At 40.0% G+C, this 21,154-nt stretch overlaps 1 protein-coding gene and 1 pseudogene across 8 annotated transcripts in view; both read right to left on the bottom strand.

Annotated features, from left to right (window-relative positions):
• Positions 1-21,154, bottom strand: part of LOC140545618 (protocadherin gamma-A11-like) — a 76,743-nt gene that overhangs the window by 49,244 nt on the left and 6,345 nt on the right. Inside the window, exons 1-3 of one of the 8 annotated variants that reach the window (XM_072668503.1) lie at positions 18,185-20,707; positions 10,085-10,259; positions 7,890-8,071 (exon numbers count right to left, since the gene is read on the bottom strand). The exons of 2 other annotated variants lie outside the window; for them this stretch is intronic. In XM_072668503.1, coding sequence (XP_072524604.1) covers positions 7,890-8,071; positions 10,085-10,259; positions 18,185-20,623 — 2,796 coding nt within the window. In that variant the 5' untranslated portion in view covers positions 20,624-20,707. Of the gene's footprint in view, positions 1-1,683; positions 3,861-4,837; positions 7,367-7,889; positions 10,260-11,795; positions 14,176-18,184; positions 20,715-21,154 lie in introns of those variants that run through there. 5 more of the 8 variants (XM_072668494.1, XM_072668547.1, XM_072668573.1 and 2 more) reach the window with 5 other exon arrangements.
• Positions 14,657-18,149, bottom strand: LOC140545686 (protocadherin-10-like; annotated as a pseudogene).

Genomic DNA, 21,154 nt, shown 5'->3' with positions numbered 1-21,154 from the left:
ACCGATCAGTGATCAAACTGTAGAAATTAGAGGAGGAGGATTTGATTCGAAATGGTAAATCTGAATTCACTGAACATCTAATCTGTCCGTTTTTCCCGGAGTCCATGTCTTTAATATTCAGCATCGCTATGACAGTCTCTGGGGCAGAATCCTCTGGGATGGGATTAGAAAATGAGATAATGCTGATAACAGGAGCGTTATCATTCACATCAGTTATTTCAACCAGCACTTTGCTGGTGTCAGTTAGTCCGCCTTTGTCCTTGGCCTCAACATTAAGGTCGTGTTGTCTTGATGTCTCATAGTCTAAAATACCTTTTACTTTAATTTCTCCAGTTTCAGAATCAATACTAAACAAATCTGCAGCTCCAATGCCGGTGCTTTCTGGAAAACAGTATGTAACCTCCCCATTTGCGCCTTTATCCTTGTCTGTCGCGCTTACAGTCACTACTGTCCTTCCCTTGTTAGCATTTTCTGTTAATGATACTCGATAAACAGGCTGACTGAACATGGGAGGATTGTCGTTTGCATCAATAACAACGACGGTAATTTTAAGCGTTCCCGATTTTTGAGGAGTGCCTCCATCAAATGCTGTCAAAAGTAATTTATGCTCTTCTTGTTGCTCTCTGTCTAACGGTGTTTGCAAAACCATCTCAACGTACTTCGTACCATCAGTTCGAGTTAATTCTTTCAAAGTGAAATGATCGGTTGGACTAATGGTGTATCTCTGCAATGAGTTCAGTCCTACATCAGGATCACGCGCATTGTCTAAAGAAAATCGAGCACCGGGAAGAGCTAGCTCAACAACATCGATTTTAATTTCATTTTTTGTAAAAACAGGAGCATGGTCATTAATATCTAATATTTCCACATCGATTCTATGCAACTCCATCGGGTTTTCTAGAATGATCTGAAAATGTAAGGAGCATGGAGTGACCTGAGCGCACAGCTCCTCTCTATCTACCCTCTCTCTCACTATCAGAGTCCCTTTATCCACGTTTAGACCGACGTACTCACGACTGCCCTCCGTAAAGATCCGAGCTCGACCAGATTTCAGTCTTTTAACATCCAATCCGAGATCTTGCACAATGTGTCCCACAACAGTACCTTTCTTCATCTCCTCAGGAATAGAATAACGGACCTGCCCGAGCACAACGGCCAGGACAAAGAAAAGAGCCACGAAAAAACACATCAGCCGTCGAAAAACACCAGTGATGAAACCGCTGTTCCGGGCGCTAAGACAATAAAGAACATCCATGTTGTCAGATGGTAAGTCTACCTTATAAAATTAGAAAATACAATTTTGAAGGTGAAGCTAAAATATCTAATAATCCGATTGAACTAAGATTCAGCACCCGTTTATTCCTGCACTGTGTACAGACACTCTGAAAAGAGGCATGTTCCTTTATGCGTGATGTCAAAACGGGAAGGAGTGTCTACACTTACATAAAGAAATCCCCACAAACTGACTAACAGCGTCACTCAGAGCACTGAAAAAATATTGCAGCGCGAAAATATAGTCTTTGAAAATATTCTGCAGCATGAGTGCATAAACGCTATTAACGGAGTTAAAAAAACCTTACAAAATGGTTCAGATAATAGTAATAATAATAATAATAATAATAACATAACATAATAATAAATAGATAAATCTGCTACTGTGTATATATTACAACTACATCTTACCTGATCCTCACAGCCATGTTTCTCCCTCTGCGCATACGTTAGTGTATTTGTTCCACTGGTGTCCAAACTAATGATGCTCTCACTGGAAGGTCGGGCATATTTCAGATCACTCTTTCTGGAGTCAGTCGTTCTGCAGACCTCATAATTATACACATGCTGTAAAGTTCCTGTGCCCCCTACATCTGCGTAAAGGGGTGGATAATATGGAATAACCGGCAGATTGGCACCAGATTTGTAAAACATCCGCTCACGTCTCCATCTGTAGCATTTGACTGACAGTATGGCTATGATGGACACAATGAAGAGAAACGAAACTACAGCCAAGGCCAAGACTAGATAAAATGTCAGGTTGTCGTTGTAATCCTTGTCGTTCGTAAAGTCAGTGAACTCCGAGAGCACTTCAGGGAAACTGTCCGCCACCGCCACGTTAATATTGACTGTAGCTGAACGAGAGGGCCGTCCGTTGTCCTCCACTACAACAGTGAGCTTCTGTTTCACAGCATCTTTATCGGTCACCTGGCGCACTGTTCTTATTTCTCCATTCTGCAATCCCACTTCAAACAGTGCCCTGTCTGTGGCCTTCTGCAGTTTATAGGAGAGCCAGGCATTCTGTCCAGAGTCCACATCAATAGCCACCACTTTGGTCACGAGATAGCCCACCTCTGCTGAACGAGGCACGATTTCAGCCACCAATGAGCCACCAGTCTGCACTGGGTACAGAACCTGAGGTGCGTTGTCGTTCTGGTCCTGAATCACTATCTTCACACTCACGTTGCTGCTGAGAGGAGGATTTCCCCCGTCCTGCGCTTTTACGCGAATATGAAACTCTTTGCTTTGTTCGTAATCAAAAGACCGAATAGAAATGATCTCTCCACTCTCTGCATTCACTGAAACATAAGTCGAGGCTGAAATTCCGTTCACGAGAACATCCTCAAGAAAATAGGAAATACGAGCATTGTTACCAGAGTCTTTATCGGCTGCTGTCACTGCAAATATAGACACTCCAGGTGTGTTATTTTCCAGCACATAAGCGGTGTACGACTGACGCTGGAACACAGGGGCGTTGTCATTCACATCAGATATTTTCACATTCAGCGTTTTATTAGTAGAAAATGAAGGAGAACCCTCATCAGTAGCTCTTATAGTTATATTATATTCAGTTGTAGTTTCTCGATCCAGAAGATTGTCAGTTACTAAGCTGTAGAAATTAGAGGTGGAAGGTTGTATTTTAAACGGTAAATTTTGATCAACTGTACATTTTACCTGGCCGTTTTTACCAGAATCGAAATCCTTCACATTTAGCATTGCTATAACAGTAAAAGGAGCGGAGTTCTCGGCAACTGGGTTAGAGAAGGAAATTAAACTTATAACTGGGGCGTTGTCGTTAACATCGACTAATTCAATTGCGACTTTGCTGGAGTCCTTTAAACCTCCCTTATCTGTTACTTCAACGTTTAGCTGAAATTGTTTGGTCTTCTCGAAATCTAGGTCACCGTTAACAGTGATATCACCAGTGTGAGCATTAATGTTAAACAAATCTAATGTTTTTCCAGAGCTATGGGAAAACGAGTAGACAACATCAGCATTTGCTCCTTTGTCTTTATCGGATGCGCTCACGGTGGTAACAACAGTTCCTTTCGGTGAGTTTTCTGTCAACACAGCCCTGTAAACAGATTGACTAAACAATGGAGCATTGTCATTTGCGTCAATTACGATTATCCTAACTTTTACCGTTCCAGATTTAGGAGGAGTGCCTCCATCAAAAGCTTCTACAATTAGATTGAGCTCCTCCTGTTCTTCTCTATCAAGAGCCGTTTTTAAAACCATTTCAACATATTTTACACCGTCATTACCAGATACCTCATTTAATGAAAATTGATCAGTTGGATGAAGCGTGTACCTCTGGAGTGCGTTCAATCCTACATCAGGATCATGTGCACTGTCTAAAGAGAACCGTGCTCCAGGAATGGCTAGCTCACCAATTTCGATATCTATTTCCTTTCGTGCAAAAAATGGAGCATTATCATTGATATCTAATATTTCCACATTGATTCTGTGCAGCTCCATTGGATTTTCAAGAATAATCTGAAAATGTAAGGAGCATGGAGTAACCTGTGCGCACAGCTCCTCTCTATCTATCTTCTCTCTCACTACGAGAGTCCCTTTATCCACATTTAGACCGATGTACTCACGACTGTCCTCGGTAAAGATTCGTGCTCGCCCAGATTTCAGTCTTTTTACATCCAATCCGAGATCCTGCACGATGCTTCCCACAACAGAGCCTTTACTCATTTCCTCAGGAATAGAATAACGAACCTGCCCGTGCGCAAAAGCCAGGACAAAGAAAAAACGAAGCAGAAAAAGCTTCATCTGTATCAGCGATATCAAATCTCGGGTAAAAGAGAGTCTTCTTTCGGTCAACAAAGAACAAAACGATCTTATACTGAAATTACTATAATCCGCTCCTGACGATCATAAAAGACTTGTACATTGAAAAGAAGTACAAGCAAGAATGACTCATGTACGTGATCTCGGTCTGATGAGGGTTTTTTTGAGGGGGAATGAAAGGGAAAAGGCGCAGTCTCAGTGATGTCACAATATATGGAGGATCAAGCAATGAGCAATGAAAGGCTTCACACACTGACCAACAGCGCCACACTGAGCCTAAACATGTCCCTACAGCTAACATAAGCTAGAAAGTGAAGCAAAAATAAAAAATAAAAAAAACGAAATAAATGTCTGCGGCATCGGGCCACCACGTACATTTACAGCTAAATGCAATACAAAATAGAAAGAATTTCAGTTTATTTTAAATGATATGATAAACTTTGGAGAAATGTTTTTTGTAATATTTAGGTGAATATCATAATACAAACCAAACAGCTGATGTCTGGGAAATACAGTATTTAAAGGGATTCAAGTAAAAAGCTGCACTTTCTGAAATCCGAATATTAATTTCAGCACCAAGGACAGCGGTATAACACATTCAGTAAGGACTCTTTCTAGATCAAAAGTGCTAATGTCAACGTGAAAACCCGTTTAAAACTACAGCAACAACATCAACAACGTCTACTACTACTAATATAAAACAATACTAGTAATAATAATATTATGAACAATAAAAATAATAACAATAATAAGAACCAAATCTCACCTGATCTTCAAAATCGTCGGGTATAAGTTTCTCCCGTTGCGCATGTGTAAGAGTCTGTGTTCCACTTGTATCAAGACTAATTATGCTCTGAGTTGGTCTCATGTTTTTTAGATCACTCGTTCGGGAGTCAGTCGTTCTGCAGACCTCATAATTATATACATGCTGTAGAGTTCCTGTGCCCCCTACGTCTGCGTAAAGGGGTGGATAATATGGAATAACCGGCAGATTGGCACCAGATTTATAAAACATCCTCTCACGTCTCCATCTGTAGCATTTTACTGAAAGTATGGCTATGATGGACACGATGAAGAGAAACGAAACTACAGCCAAGGCCAAGACTAGATAAAAAGTCAGGTTGTCGTTGTAATCCTTGTCGTTCGTAAAGTCAGTGAACTCCGAGAGCACTTCAGGGAAACTGTCCGCCACCGCCACGTTAATATTGACTGTAGCTGATCGAGAGGGCTGCCCGTTGTCCTCCACTACAACAGTGAGCTTCTGCTTCACAGCATCTTTATCGGTCACCTGGCGCACAGTTCTTATTTCTCCATTCTGTAAGCCAACTTCAAACAGCGCCCTGTCTGTGGCTTTCTGCAGTTTATAGGAGAGCCATGAATTCTGTCCAGAGTCCACATCAACAGCCACCACTTTGGTCACGAGATAGCCCACCTCTGCTGAACGAGGAACAATTTCAGCCACCAAAGAGCCACCAGTCTGAACTGGGTACAGAACCTGAGGCGCGTTGTCGTTTTGGTCCTGAATAATTATCTTCACACTCACGTTGCTGCTGAGAGGGGGATTTCCTCCGTCCTGCGCTTTTACGCGAATATGAAACTCTTTGATTTGCTCGTAATCAAAAGAGCGAACAGCAATAATCTCTCCACTCTCTGCATTCACTGAAATATAAGTTGAGGCAGAAACTCCGTTCACGAGAACATCCTCAAGAAAGTAGGAAATACGAGCATTGTTACCAGAGTCTTTATCGGCTGCTGTCACTGCAAATATAGACACTCCAGGTGTGTTATTTTCCAGCACATAAGCGGTGTACGACTGACGCTGGAACACAGGGGCGTTGTCATTCACATCAGATATTTTCAGATTCAGTGTTTTATTAGTAGAGAATGAAGGGGAACCCTCATCAGTAGCTCTTATAGTTATATTATATTCAGAACGTTTCTCTCGATCTAAAAACTGATCGGTGACTAAAGTGTAGAAATTAGAGGAGGATAATTTAATGCGAAATGGTAAATCTGAATTAACTGAACATCTAATCTGTCCGTTTTTACCGGAGTCTATGTCTTTAACATTGAGCATCGCTATTACAGTCTCCGGGGCAGAATCCTCTCGAATGGGATTGGAAAATGAAAGAACACTAATAACTGGAGCGTTATCATTCACATCAGTGATTTCTACTAGCACTTTAGTTGTTTCAGCTAGTCCCCCTTTGTCCATTGCCTCAACATTTAGCTCATATTGTTTAGATTTTTCAAAATCTAAGAGACCATTGACTCGAATTGCTCCGGTGTCTGCATCTAATGTAAAAAGCTCTAAAGCTTTACCAGTGCTCTGCGAAAACGAATACATAACCTCCCCGTAAGAGCCTTTGTCCTTGTCAGTGGCACTTACTGTCACTAATGCAGCACCTGTTGGTGCATTTTCTTCAATAGTAACTCGATATTCAGGTTTACTGAACACTGGCGTATTGTCATTGACATCAATAACTAAGATATTAATTTTGACCGTACCAGATTTTTGAGGAGTGCCTCCATCAAATGCGGCTAATTTTAGTTTATGCTCTTCTTGTCGCTCTCTGTCTAATGGTGTTTGTAAAACCATTTCCACGTATTTTGTGCCATCGCTTCGTGATATTTCCTTTAGCGTAAAATGGTCGGTTGGTTCAAGAGTGTATCTTTGAAGCGCGTTCAGTCCTACATCAGGGTCATGCGCAACGTCTAAAGAAAATTTCGCACCAGGAACCGCCAACTCGCTAATTTGGAAATTGATTTCATTTCTTGTAAAAACAGGAGAATTATCATTAATGTCTAATATTTCCACATCAATTCTATGCAGCTCCATCGGGTTTTCCAGAATAATCTGAAAATGTAAGGAGCATGGAGAGACCTGGGCGCACAGCTCCTCTCTATCTATCCTTTCTCTCACTACCAGAGTCCCTTTGTCCACATGTAAACCGATGTACTCACGACTGTCCTCGGTAAAGATCCGTGCTCGACCAGATTTCAGTCTTTTAACATCCAAACCGAGATCCTGAACGATATTTCCCACAACAGAGCCTTTTGTCATTTCCTCAGGAACAGAATAACGGACTTGCCCGCGTGTTACTTCAAGGATATTGAAAAAAGCCACGGAAAAACATATCAGCCGCTGAAAAACGGCAGTCATCGAGACGCTATTCCGAGCAGGGAGAGAACAAAGAACATCCATGAAGTCAGAGCTTTAATCTACCTACAAAATACAGATGATCACGAACTTGAAGACAAATACAGATTAAATATTATCAAAATGTGCTGATAAGCAGTGCCCTACGACGCCCACGCCAAGAAGATGTTATTTGAAAAGTGGTTTCTTCCTTTATGCGTGATGTCAAAATGTGAAGGAGTGTCTAGAAATAGATGAAGAAATATGCGCACACTAACCAACAGCGTCACCCAGAGTGCTTGAAAACTATTGCAACTGAAAAAAAAAAAATTCTGCAGCGGGAATCCTTATGAAAGCGATTAACACAGATGCATACATTATCTTAACAAACTAACATCTAACAATAACGACAACAAAACACATTCGTTGTATCATTCGTAATCCAAAAATGTTTGTATTGTGAATGACTGTAGATTTTACATAAAAAGTTCAAAAACAATATACTGTGTAAAATGTGACCCCTCTCATATGTCCACTTTAGTGTGTGGTGTAAATATTATATTATTTAATGATATTCAATTATATATATATATATATATATATATATATATATATATATATGTGTGTGTGTGTGTGTGTGTGTGTGTGTGTGTGTGTACACATTCAAACTATATCTCACCTGATCTTCACAGACCTGTTTCTCCCGCTTCAAATACGTAAGAGCGTGTGTTCCACTGTTGTCCAAACTAATGATGCTCTCACTAACAGGTCCGGTATATTTCAGATCACTGTTTCTTGAGTCAGCCATTCTGCAGACTTCATAATTATTCACATGCTGCAAAGTTCCTGTGCCCCCTAAATCTGCGTAAAGGGGTGGATAATATGGAATAACCGGCAGATTGGCACCAGATTTGTAAAACATCCTCTCACGTCTCCATCTGTAGCATTTTACTGACAGTATGGCTATGATGGACACGATGAAGAGAAACGAAACTACAGCCAAGGCCAAGACTAGATAAAAAGTCAGGTTTTCGTTGTAATCCTTGTCGTTCGTAAAGTCAGTGAACTCCGAGAGCACTTCAGGGAAACTGCCCGCCACCGCCACGTTAATATTGACTGTAGCTGAACGAGAGGGCTGCCCGTTGTCCTCCACTACAACAGTGAGCTTCTGCTTCACAGCATCTTTATCGATCACCTGGCGCACTGTTCTTATTTCTCCATTCTGTAAGCCCACTTCAAACAGTGCCCTGTCTGTGGTTCTCTGTAGTTTATAGGAGAGCCAGGAATTCTGTCCAGAGTCCACATCAACTGCCACCACTTTGGTCACGAGATAGCCCACCTCTGCTGAACGAGGCACAATTTCAGCCACCAATGAGCCACCAGTCTGCACTGGGTACAGAACCTGAGGCGCGTTGTCGTTTTGGTCCTGAATCACTATCTTCACACTCACATTGTTGCTGAGAGGAGGATTTCCTCCGTCCTGCGCTTTTACGCGAATATGAAACTCTTTGCTTTGCTCGTAATCAAAAGAGCGAACAGCAATGATCTCTCCGGAAACTGCATTCACTGAAATATAAGTCGAGGCAGAAACTCCGTTCACGAGAACATCTTCAAGAAAATAGGAAATACGAGCATTGTTACCAGAGTCTTTATCGGCTGCTGTCACTGCAAATATAGACACTCCAGGTGTGTTATTCTCCAGCACATAAGCGGTGTACGACTGACGCTGGAACACAGGGGCGTTGTCATTCACATCAGATATTTTCAGATTCAGTGTTTTATTAGTAGAGAATGAAGGGGAACCCTCATCAGTAGCTTTTATAGTTATATTATATTCAGAACGTTTCTCTCGATCTAAAAACTGATTGGTGACTAAAGTGTAGAAATTAGAGGAGGTGGATTTAATGCGAAATGGTAATTCTGAATTAACTGAACATCTAATCTGTCCGTTTTTCCCGGAGTCCATGTCTTTAATATTCAGCATCGCTATAACAGTCTCTGGGGCAGAATCCTCTGGGATGGGATTAGAAAATGAGATAATGCTGATAACAGGAGCGTTATCATTTACATCAGTGATTTCTAACAGTATCTTGCTGGTATCAGTTAGTCCGCCTTTGTCCTTGGCCTCAACATTAAGTTCATAAAGTTTAGATTTCTCAAAATCTAAGAGACCATTCACTTTTATTGCTCCATTTACAGAATCAATACTGAATAAGTCTATGGCCTCGACTCCAGTGCTCTGTGAAAATGAATATGTAACATCTCCGTATGCTCCTTTGTCCATGTCTGTAGCTTTAACTGTGACAGCTATGCTACTTCTCGGGGCATTTTCTGGCAAGAATATGCGGTAAACAGGCTGACTGAACATGGGAGGATTGTCGTTTGCATCAATAACAACGACGGTAATTTTAACAGTTCCAGATTTTTGAGGAGTGCCTCCATCAAATGCTGTCAATAGTAATTTATGCTCTTCTTGTTGTTCTCTGTCTAACGGTGTTTGCAAAACCATCTCAACGTACTTTGTTCCATCGCTTCGAGATAATTCTTTCAATGTAAAATGATCGGTTGGGTTGAGGGTGTATCTCTGCAATGTATTTAAACCTACATCAGGGTCACGCGCATTATCTAAAGAAAAACGAGCTCCATGGACGGCTGACTCACTTATTTCAAAATCGATTTGCTTTCTTGCAAAAACAGGGGCATGGTCATTTATATCCAATATTTCCACATCAATTCTATGCAGCTCCATCGGGTTTTCTATAATGATCTGAAAATGTAAGGAGCATGGAGTGACCTGGGCGCACAGCTCCTCTCTATCTATCCTCTCTTGCACAACCAAAGTCCCTTTATCCACATTTAGACCGATGTACTCACGACTGTCCTCCGTAAAGATCCGGGCTCGACCAGATTTCAGTCTTTTAACATCCAAACCGAGATCCTGCAGGATGTGTCCCACAATAGAGCCCTTATTCATCTCCTCAGGAATGGAATAACGGACCTGTCCGTGCACAACGTCCAGGACAAAGGACAAGAGGACGAGAAGCTTCACCTGATTCAGCGATGTCATTTCCAACATAGAACAAAGAGATATTTTATTGTAAAGTCTAAAATCCGATTTATATGTTGATAGAAACATTCACATGTTTTAATGTAGTCATAGTACCACAAAATAACTAAACTGAGCAAGAACGACGTCTGTACGTATTCCCGGTTTGCAGAGTTTATCTGGAATGAGTAATAGTATGGGCAGTCTTAGTGACGTCACTGCATTGGGAGGCTCAAGTAATATGCGTTTGAATCACACACTAATCAACAGCGTCACACAGAGCCTATTAATGTAATTGCAACTACAATATGATTAAAAAGAAATAAAAAAAAAATGTAATAAAGTGACATTTTCACTGCCATCTAACCTACAGCAAAAATAATAATAATACTAATACTACTACTACTACTACTACTAATAATAATAAGTTAATCCTAAATGAGAAAAAAGCAAAATGTTCATTGTACTGGATAAGAACATTTAGGCAAACAAATGAATAAAAGTCAAACAGGTGATTTCTAGTATTTAAAGTGACCCATGTGAAAAACTGCTCTCTGAAAGCTTGGAAGTCTTAATGTCAGCACCAAGGACAGGGGTGTAACATGTAGTAGGAAACGTTACGTTACTACGTTAGAAGAAAGTGTCTGCTTCACAGCGTCTTTACGTTGTTTACTGTATTAGCGTTACTAATGCTAACAATTACTTCGAGTATAAAGAGTGGTTCTAGAGTATATCGTTGAGGGTAATTTGCATTGTCTAAAGAGAATTTCGCCCATATTAGAGCCCATGGACGTTTAATCTGTTTCTGCGACGTGAAATCAAGGGAAGAAGAGCTTCTTATTTCAGCCACTATATAAAAAAGATCTCATTTCACAAGGCGTATAATCCACTTCCGAAGATTATACAATTACTGGCATATGTAAATATAATCAAGGTAGGACACAATATCCAACAAAGATCGAGAACGATTTTATCTCGAATTAAAGACAGAATGCATAGTTTTAGTAATTTCACAATATAGGAAAGATCAGGAAATAGCCTTTAGACACTGACCAAAACAGCGTAAAACATAGCCTATAAATTATACTACAACTAAAATAAAAAACAAATTAAGCAAAGTTTACATTAATGCCCACTATACCGTAATTGTTTAATTAAATAAATTAAAGAAGGAAAGCATTTACGGTTGTCCTTCAAATGGAAAAATATTGGTCATATGATTATGTTTTAAATAAATAATGTACATAAATATTACAAATTAAGTAGCCCTTAGAAATAAAGTACACTTCATTATAATACAGTATGGATATGAAGGAAACCATATAGAAAGCTGCTTTGCGAAAGAGAGTGATCTGAATCGTAGCAACAATAAAAAAATAAACGTGAAATATATAGCGAAAATAAAATAATAATAAAAAAAGAATAATAATAGTCATTATTATTATTATTATTATTATTATTATTATTATGATAGATAGATAGATAGATAGATAGATAGATAGATGGATAGATAGATATTATACAATAATAATATCTTACCTGATCTTCGAATTCGTCGGTTATGAGTTTCTCCCGTTGCGCATGTGTAAGAGTCTGTGTTCCACTTGTATCGAGACTAATAATGCTCTGAGTTGGTCTCATATGTTTCAAATCACTCTTTCTGGAGTCAGTCGTTCTGCAGACCTCATAATTATACACGTGTTGTAAAGTTCCCGTTCCCCCTACGTCTGCGTAAAGGGGTGGATAATATGGAATCACTGGCAGATTGGCACCAGATTTGTAAAACATCCTCTCACGTCTCCATCTGTAGCATTTGACTGACAGTATGGCTATTATGGACACGATGAAGAGAAACGAAACCACAGCCAAGGCCAAGACCAGATAAAATGTTAGGTAGTCATTGTAATCCTTGTCCTGCGTAAAGTCAGTGAACTCCGAGAGCACGTCAGAGAAACTGTCCGCCACAACGACGTTAATATTGACTGTAGCTGATCGAGAGGGCTGCCCGTTGTCCTCCACTACAACAGTGAGCTTCTGCTTTACAGCATCTTTATCGGTCACCTGGCGCACAGTTCTTATTTCTCCATTCTGTAAGCCAACTTCAAACAGTGGCCTGTCTGGGGCTCTCTGCAGTTTAAAAGAGAGCCAGGCATTCTGTCCTGAGTCCACATCAACAGCCACGACTTTGGTCATTAGATAGCCCACCTCTGCTGAACGAGGCACCATTTCAGCCACCACAGACCCACCAGTCTGCACTGGGTACAGAACCTGAGGCGCGTTGTCGTTCTGATCCTGAATCATTATTTTCACACTGGCATTGCTGCTGAGAGGAGGAGAGCCTCCATCTTGCGCTGTGACGCAGAACTGAAAATCCCTAATTTGCTCGTAGTCAAAAGAGCGCACTGCTTGGATAACGCCACTATCAGCATTGACAGATATATAAGAGGAGACGGGCGCCCCATTCACCAACGAGTCCTGAAGTATGTAGGAGACACGCGCATTCTGGTTCCAGTCGGCGTCTCTAGATTTGACTGTGAATATGGAGAGGCCTGGGGTGTTATTTTCCTGAATGGAGGCCTCATATGACGTCCTCTCAAAAACAGGAGCGTTATCATTCACATCTGATATCTGTATGGAGAGAGTAACGCTGCTGGAGAGAGACGGAGACCCCTCATCAGCGCACATCACGCTGATATTATAAGCAGACGTTCTCTCTCGGTCTAGATCGCTTTCAGTGACAATACTGTAAAAGTCGCTGGACGTCGACTGAATTGTAAAAGGTATCCTCTCAATTATTCGACAGTGGACTTGGCCATTGCTGTCAGAATCTGGATCGTTAACATTGATAATAGCTATCACTGTGTCTGGCCGTGAGTCCTCCAGTATATTTGTGGATTTTGACATAAGTGTGATCATTGGTTTATTATCATTTATATCAATAACGTCTAACATTATTTTACTAGAATCAGAAAGTCCACCATTATCAGTAGCTTCAATATCTATTTGATAATGCTTGGCGATTTCATAGTCAATGTATCCAACTAAAGTTACCACACCCTTCTCGTCGACATGGAACATCTCAGAAATCCTGTCTATGTTATTCGAAATTGAATAACTAACGTGGCCATTTGATCCATTATCTTGATCAAACGCACTAACTGAAATAATTGACGTGCCTTTTGGTGAATTTTCAGTGATTACAGCTTTATATAATGGCTTAGTAAAAACTGGAGCATTGTCGTTCACATCAAGCACCGTTATGTGTATTTGAAGTGTACCTGACATGACCGGTTCTCCACCATCCATCGCCGTTAATAATAATGACATGTTCTCCTGTTTTTCTCGATCTAATGGTTTTTGCAAAATCATTTCTACTGTTTTGCTACCATCCGCCTGGTTACCAAGTTTTAGATTAAAACTGTCAGTAGGCGTTAAAATGTATCTTTGAAGACCATTTATTCCTATATCCTCGTCAATTGCTTTCTCTAACATGAATTTAGATCCCACAATGGCAGATTCGCTTATCTCAAAGCGCTTCTCCGTCCGTTTAAATCTAGGAGCATTGTCATTAATGTCCGTAACCTCAGCAGTAATCCGATAGAGCTCAATCGGGTTTTCTAGAATGATTTGTAAATGTAGAGCGCAAGGGGAGATTTGTCTGCACAGCGCTTCTCGGTCTATCCTTTCTTTGATTAGCAGTACCCCTAGCTCCTTGTTCAACTCGATGTATTCGGCAGTGTCGCCGCTAAACACACGAGCTTTACCTGATTTCAGTCTCTTTAAATCTAAACCTAAATCCTGCGCTATGTTGCCGACTAATGATCCAATCGGCTTTTCCTCAGGAATGGAGTAACTAACCTGTCCACGCACTGAACTTAAAGAAAGGAGACACACAAACAGTAGTACTTGCCGCGTCATTGTTCTCACCGGAATTTTGCAGTGCCATACAAACAGCAACGTCCATGTATTAAATGCCAAAACGAATATTTTTTTGCGGACTAGAAATCCAGTTCGAATACATATCAGTCAATGTTTCTGAAAAATATTAAAATGTAACGTAGATCTCTTTATCCACAAGACCTTTCTTAGGCTCTGTGTTTTTGAAGTGCGCCTATGAAGCTCTCTCTCTCTCTGTCTCTCACTCTCTTTTCTCCAATGTGAAGGGGAGGCTCTCCTCAGAATCCGGCATTCACACTTTAACACGCTGCCCAACAGCGGCACTGTGGGTCCAGCAGGAAGAATTACACAAATATGTAAATTACCTTGCCTGAGAGAGGATCATTGCAATAAAGCTTAAGGATTTGTCCAAAAAGAATGAGAACACTAAGAGAAAAACATTTAAAAAAAATGACGATCCACACAATAATCAAAGGTATCACGTCTAAAAGGAGATCTCTGCGGTGAAAAAGGACAGAAAGTGAACAACGTGGGAAAGATTTTTTAAAAATGCACGTAAGCACTGAGAAAAAAAGCAAAATATATAAATATGACGAACCACGCACACTCTATGCTATGTTCGAAAGAGGATCATTAATTAAAAAGACAGAAAAAATAAAAATTCAGAATAAAAAATGACCAAATGTACAAAAATGCTGAGAGGCATACAAGCAAACAGAATATGACATATCTTCATTGTGATATATAAGATGATAAAAATTAGTATTTCATGCAAATCTAGTTGTCATGTGTTATCATTACATGATTGTGCTTTATTAAACTGTACATAATTGGACATGGTTGCTCACTCTTGATTAAAACAATACATCAGTACAATTGTCTTGCAACATTTAACACTCAAACAATGTGAAGTTCGTCTACACATCACCAGTTAGGAGCACTCTAACACATTATATAGTATTATACATATTTGTGTAATATAATTCTAAATTTTCTGTTTACTTCATTTTGATTTTAAAGACATAAAATGAAGAATTGTGTTATTTACTAAACATCAACATAAACTGTGCACGAATGTGTGCGTTTATTAATACAGTTGGTTTGTAAAAATGGATGACATACATGATCACTGAGCACATTTACTGTGTGAAATTCCCTTTATAGAGCATGATAACTATATTAATGCAATGTTAATTTTGTTCTGTCTGACACGCAATGGATTAAAAAACATTAACAATAAAAAAAACACTGATCTATACAGAAAACTGCACTCACAAAAAAGAGTTCCCATTTCAGCACATTCAGCAACAAGAGTAGAGACATAAACAGTCTGGAATACTTAAAGAGTAGCGACAGAGCCTCAAGCTCAATAAGAAACTAGATAACAACAAAGACAACAATAATAATCTCACCCAAAATTTAAAATCGTCATTCATCAGTTTTATCCTCTGCGCATGTGTGAGAGTCTGTGTTCCACTTGAATTGAGACTAATGATACTCTGAGTAGGTATCATGTATTTCAGATCACTCTTTCTGGAGTCAGTCGTTCTTCAGACTTCATAATTATAAAAGTGTTGTAAAGTTCCCGTTCCCCCCACATCTGCGTAAAGAGGAGGATAATAGGAAATGACTGGCATATTGGCACCAGGTTTGTAAAACATTTTCTCACGTCTCCATCTGTAGCATTTGACTGACAGTATGGCTATGATGGACACGATGAAGAGAAACGAAACTACATCCAAGGCCAAGACTAGATAAAAAGTCAGATTGGCATTGTAATTCTTGTCGTGTGTAAAGTCAGTGAACTCTAAGAGCAATTCAGAGAAACTGCCACAGTCACATTAATATTGACTGTAGCTGAACGAGAGGGCTGCCTATTGGCCTCCATTACAACAGTGAGCTTCTGCTTCACAACATCTTTATTAATCACCTGGCACACTTCTTATTTCTCCATTCTGTAAGCCCACTTAAAATAGTGCCCTGTCTGTGGTTTTATGTAGTTTATATGAGAGCCAAGCATTCTGTCCGGAGTCTGCATCAACAGCCACAACTTTGATCATGAGATAGCCCACCTCTGCTGAACCAGGAACCATTTCAGCTATCACAGAGCCACAACTTTGAACTGGGTACGGAACCTGAGGAATGTTGTCATTCTGGTCCTGAATCATTAGCTTCACACTATTTTGTGAAACTGAAAATCCTTGATCTGCTCAAGAGAGCACTGCGTAGATAACGCCACTATCAGCATTGACAGATATGTAAGAGGAGGTGGACGTTCTGTTCAGTATGTAGGAGACACGTGCATTCTGGTTCCATTTGGTGTCTCTCACTTTCTCTGTGAATATGGAGAGGCCTGGTGTGTTATTTTCTTGAATGGTGGCCTTATATGAGATCCTCTCAAAAACAGGAGCGTTATCATTCACATCTGATATCTGTATGGAGAGAGTGACATTGCTGGAGTGAGGCGAAGACCCCTCATTAGTGCATATCACACTAATATTATACCCAGGCTCTCTTTCGGTCTAGATCTGTAACCAAACTAAAGAAATTATTCACCATTTTCACCGGAGTCTGGATCTTGAACTTGTATCATTGTTACAACCTCTCCTCTGTGGGCCCTCAGATATAATATTAATTTTACTCATCATATTTATGAATGTCATGTTATTGTTTATATCAATAACATCAACAGCAATTTTGCATGAATCTGTAAAGCTGCCATCATCAGTTGCCTGTAAGTGAATTCGATAATGTAAATTCCAGACAACCGCGGATCTCCCCGTCAGACAGTCAGAACAAAAGACATTTGCCCCTCCTTCTCGCGATCAAGAGGTACATGGAGAAGCATTTCTACAATTTTATTTCCATCTGCTTGATTATGAATTTTGAGTGAGAAGTTCTGTATGACTCAAAGACCATTAACACCAACATCTGGGTCCACAGCTCTTTCTAACAAACATTTCACTCCAGCTGTAGCTGACTCACATATTCTAAATTGCATTTAATTCCTTCTGAACGAAGGAGCATTGTCGTTTATGTCTATAATCTTGACCGTGACACTATAAAACTCCATCAGATACTCTAAAATGATCTGAAAATGTAAAGTGCGTCGTCTGTACACACTGAATTTCTCTGCCCATTCTCTCTTTGATGACAAAGACTCCGCTTTCTTTACTCAGTTCAATGTATTCAGTGCTGTCTTCAGTATAAATACAAGCTTTACCTGATTTCAGTCTCTTTAAATCTAAGCCTAAATTCTGTGCTATGTTACCGACTAAAGATCCTTTCGGCATCTCCTCAGGAATGGAGTAACTGACCTGTCCACGCACTGAACTGAGAGAGAGGAGACACACAAACAGCAGTACTTGTCGCACCATTTTTCAATCAGAGAGAAAATCAGAAGAAAATGGTGTATAATCTAGTGATATGTAAATAAACTTGATTCTCCCATAGCGATATTCACAGTGCAACAAAAAAATGCATTGCTGTCTTTCAGTTAAAATATCAAGAACTATATTTTCAGACAGATTGAATTCATCTTTATCTTTAATTCTCTCTGCTCCGGTCTATTTCCTCTTCTGACATGAGGAAACAGAGTGGAAGGTTCCTCAGATAATCTTTGTAACAGGCTGGCCAGCAACGGCACTCTGAGTCCAATGCACTGAACTACCCAAACAAAAAACCCAACAAACAAAAAAAAGTATACTCTTTTTATGAAGTGGAGAAATACAGCTGTAAGACAGATGCATATGCCAAAGCAAAATCAAAATGCTTATGAATCGGTATGTGATGGCATCCACAACATGGATAGAACATTAGAGTAAATAACGAAATATAGCAGCACTTCAGCACCATGGACAGAGGACTCAAATGAACGATTTTTAGTAGTAGTAGTAGTAGTAGTAGTAATAATGTATATTTTTACTTTGTCAATACTCATTTTTTTATTCATTAAATGTTCATTAATATTCCCTTTTTTTTCTTATTAACTACAGTTCTAGATGTCGATATTGATATGTTTAAAACCTCACCTGAGTGTCAGAATCAATATGGACCAGTTTCTTCCTCTGCACATGAGTGAGCGAGTCTGTTCCACTAGTGTCCAAACTAATGTTCTCAGTGGACGGTCTGGCAAATTTCAGGTCACTCTTTCTGGAGTCGGTCGTTCTGCAATACTCATAATTATACACATGCTGTAAAGTTCCGTTGCCCCCTACGTCTGCGTAAAGAGGTGGGTAATATGGAATGACTGGCAGATTGGCACCGGATTTGTAAAACATCCTCTCACGTCTCCATCTGTAGCATTTGACTGAGAGTATGGCTATGATGGACACAATAAAGAGAAACGAAACCACAGCCAAGGCCAAGACTAGATAAAAAGTCAGGTTATCGTTGTAATCCTTTTCGTGTGTAAAGTCAGAGAACTCTGAGAGCACTTCAGGAAAACTGTCCGCCACCACGACGTTAATATTGACTGTAGCTGAACGAGAGGGCCGTCCGTTGTCCTCCACTACAACAGTGAGCTTCTGCTTCACAGCATCTTTATCGGTCACCTGGCGCACAGTTCTTATTTCTCCATTCTGTAAGCCCACTTCAAACAATGGCCTGTCTGTGGCTTTCTGCAGTTTATAGGAGAGCCATGCGTTCTGTCCAGAGTCCACATCAACAGCCACCACTTTAGTTACGAGATAGCCCACCTCTGCTGAACGAGGCACCATTTCAGCCACCAAAGAGCCACCAGTCTGAACTGGGTACAGAACCTGAGGTGCGTTGTCGTTCTGGTCCTGAATCACTATCTTCACACTTACATTGCTGCTGAGAGGAGGATTTCCTCCGTCCTGCGCTTTTACGCGAATATGAAACTCTTTAGTTTGCTCGTAATCAAAAGAGCGACCTGCAATGATCTCTCCACTCTCTGCATTCACTGAAATATAAGTTGAGGCAGAGACTCCATTCACGAGAACATCTTCAAGAAAATAGGAAATACGAGCATTGTTACCAGAGTCTTTATCGGCTGCTGTCACTGCAAATATAGACACTCCAGGTGTGTTATTCTCCAGCACATAAGCGGTGTACGACTGACGCTGGAACACAGGGGCGTTGTCATTCACATCAGATATTTTCAGATTCAGTGTTTTATTAGTAGAAAATGAAGGAGAACCCTCATCAGTAGCTCTTATAGTTATATTATATTCAGAGCGTTTCTCTCGATCTAAAAACTGATCGGTGACTAAAGTGTAGAAATTAGAAGAGGAGGATTTAATTTTAAATGGCACATTTGAATCTACTGTACATCTAACTTGCCCGTTTCTCCCCGAATCTAAATCTTTGGCGCTTAGCATTGCAATTGTTGTTTCGGGAGGCGCATCCTCTGCAACTGGGTTCAAGAATGAAATTACGTTTATGGTCGGGGCGTTGTCATTTACATCCGTTATTTCAATATTTACCTTACTGGTGTCAGTTAATCCTCCCTTGTCTGTTGCTTCGACGTATAACTCATACTTTTTTATTTTCTCAAAATCTAAGAGCCCACTTACTGTAATGAGCCCGGTATTGCTGTCAATATCGAAAAGCTCTGATACGCTCTCACTGCTTTGAGAAAAAGAATATTTGACATCCCCATTGGTTCCCTGATCAGCATCCGTAGCGCTTACTGTTACAACAACTAAGCCTTTTGCAATATTCTCCTGGACAGAAACTCTATAAACCGACTCAGTGAAAACTGGAGCGTTGTCATTTGCATCAAGAACAATAATGTTTATTTTTATGGTGCCTGATTTTTGGGGAATACCACCATCAAAAGCAGTCAAAATTAGCTTGTGCTCCTCTTGCTTCTCCCTGTCTAGAGGCTTTTGCAAAACCATCTCAACATATTTTGTGTCGTCAGAAAGTGCAGGGATTTTAAGTATAAAGAAATCAGTTGGATGAAGCTTATACGTTTGGAGAGAATTTTGACCTACGTCAGGGTCTTTAGCGCTGTCAAGCGAATAACGAGCTCCAGGCAGAGCTAATTCACTAATATTAAATTTCATCTCCTTTTTCGTAAATACAGGCGCGTGATCATTGCTATCTAGTATTTCTACATCAATTCTATGCAGCTCCATTGGGTTTTCTAAAATGATCTGAAAATGTAAGGAGCATAGAGTGACCTGGGCGCACAGCTCCTCTCTATCTATCCTCTCTCTCACTACCAGAGTTCCTTTGTCCACATTTAGACCTATGTACTCACGACTGTCCTCGGTAAAAATCCGTGCTCGACCAGACTTCAGTCTATTAACATCCAATCCGAGATCCAGCATGATGTTTCCCACAACAGATCCCTTATTCATCTCCTCAGGAATAGAATAACGGACCTGCCCATGTGAAAAGACCAGGACAAAGAAATGAAGAACGAGAAGCGGCTTCAAACATGTCGAAATAAAGACGGAGTAGCTACATCTATAAATAAAGAGAGAACAAAGACCGGCCATAATGCAACGACAACAGTGCACAATCCTAATTTGAGACAATCACGATGAATTTTAGAACTTAAATATAAAAACATAAAATATCAGGCCAACACCTTGGCCAACAGTGACTGAACGTTTTTGCGCATTTGAGAAAAAAGACTGAGTATTTTCCGTCGTGACGTCAGAATCTGGAGGAGTATCTAGAACATCCCGTTCGATGCTGCATGCTTTGCCCAACAGCGTCACTTAGAGCAAAAGCGACACATTACAACGAAAAAGCTGTGCAATGTTTTAGTTTCAAAACAATGACAATACCTATAATACACAGATTTTTATACAACAACGAAATAAGACTGTGAACTATACTATATAAGTCAAAAAAGCAAAACACTTACAATAGTAATAGTTATAATAATAATACTAATAATAAACAATAAAATGAGGACATTAAAACGTTGAGGGCGTCTTTTAAATATAAAATATCTATATATAGCTTTTAATTGAGAGCGAGATAGGTAGATAGATAGATAGATAGATAGATAGAGAGAGAGA

Source organism: Salminus brasiliensis, chromosome 2 (genome assembly GCF_030463535.1).
Source record: "Salminus brasiliensis chromosome 2, fSalBra1.hap2, whole genome shotgun sequence".
Classification (NCBI taxonomy): Eukaryota; Metazoa; Chordata; class Actinopteri; order Characiformes; family Bryconidae; genus Salminus; species Salminus brasiliensis.
The sequence above is the reverse complement of the archived record's forward strand: the minus strand, read 5'-3'. Positions and strand labels throughout refer to the sequence as shown.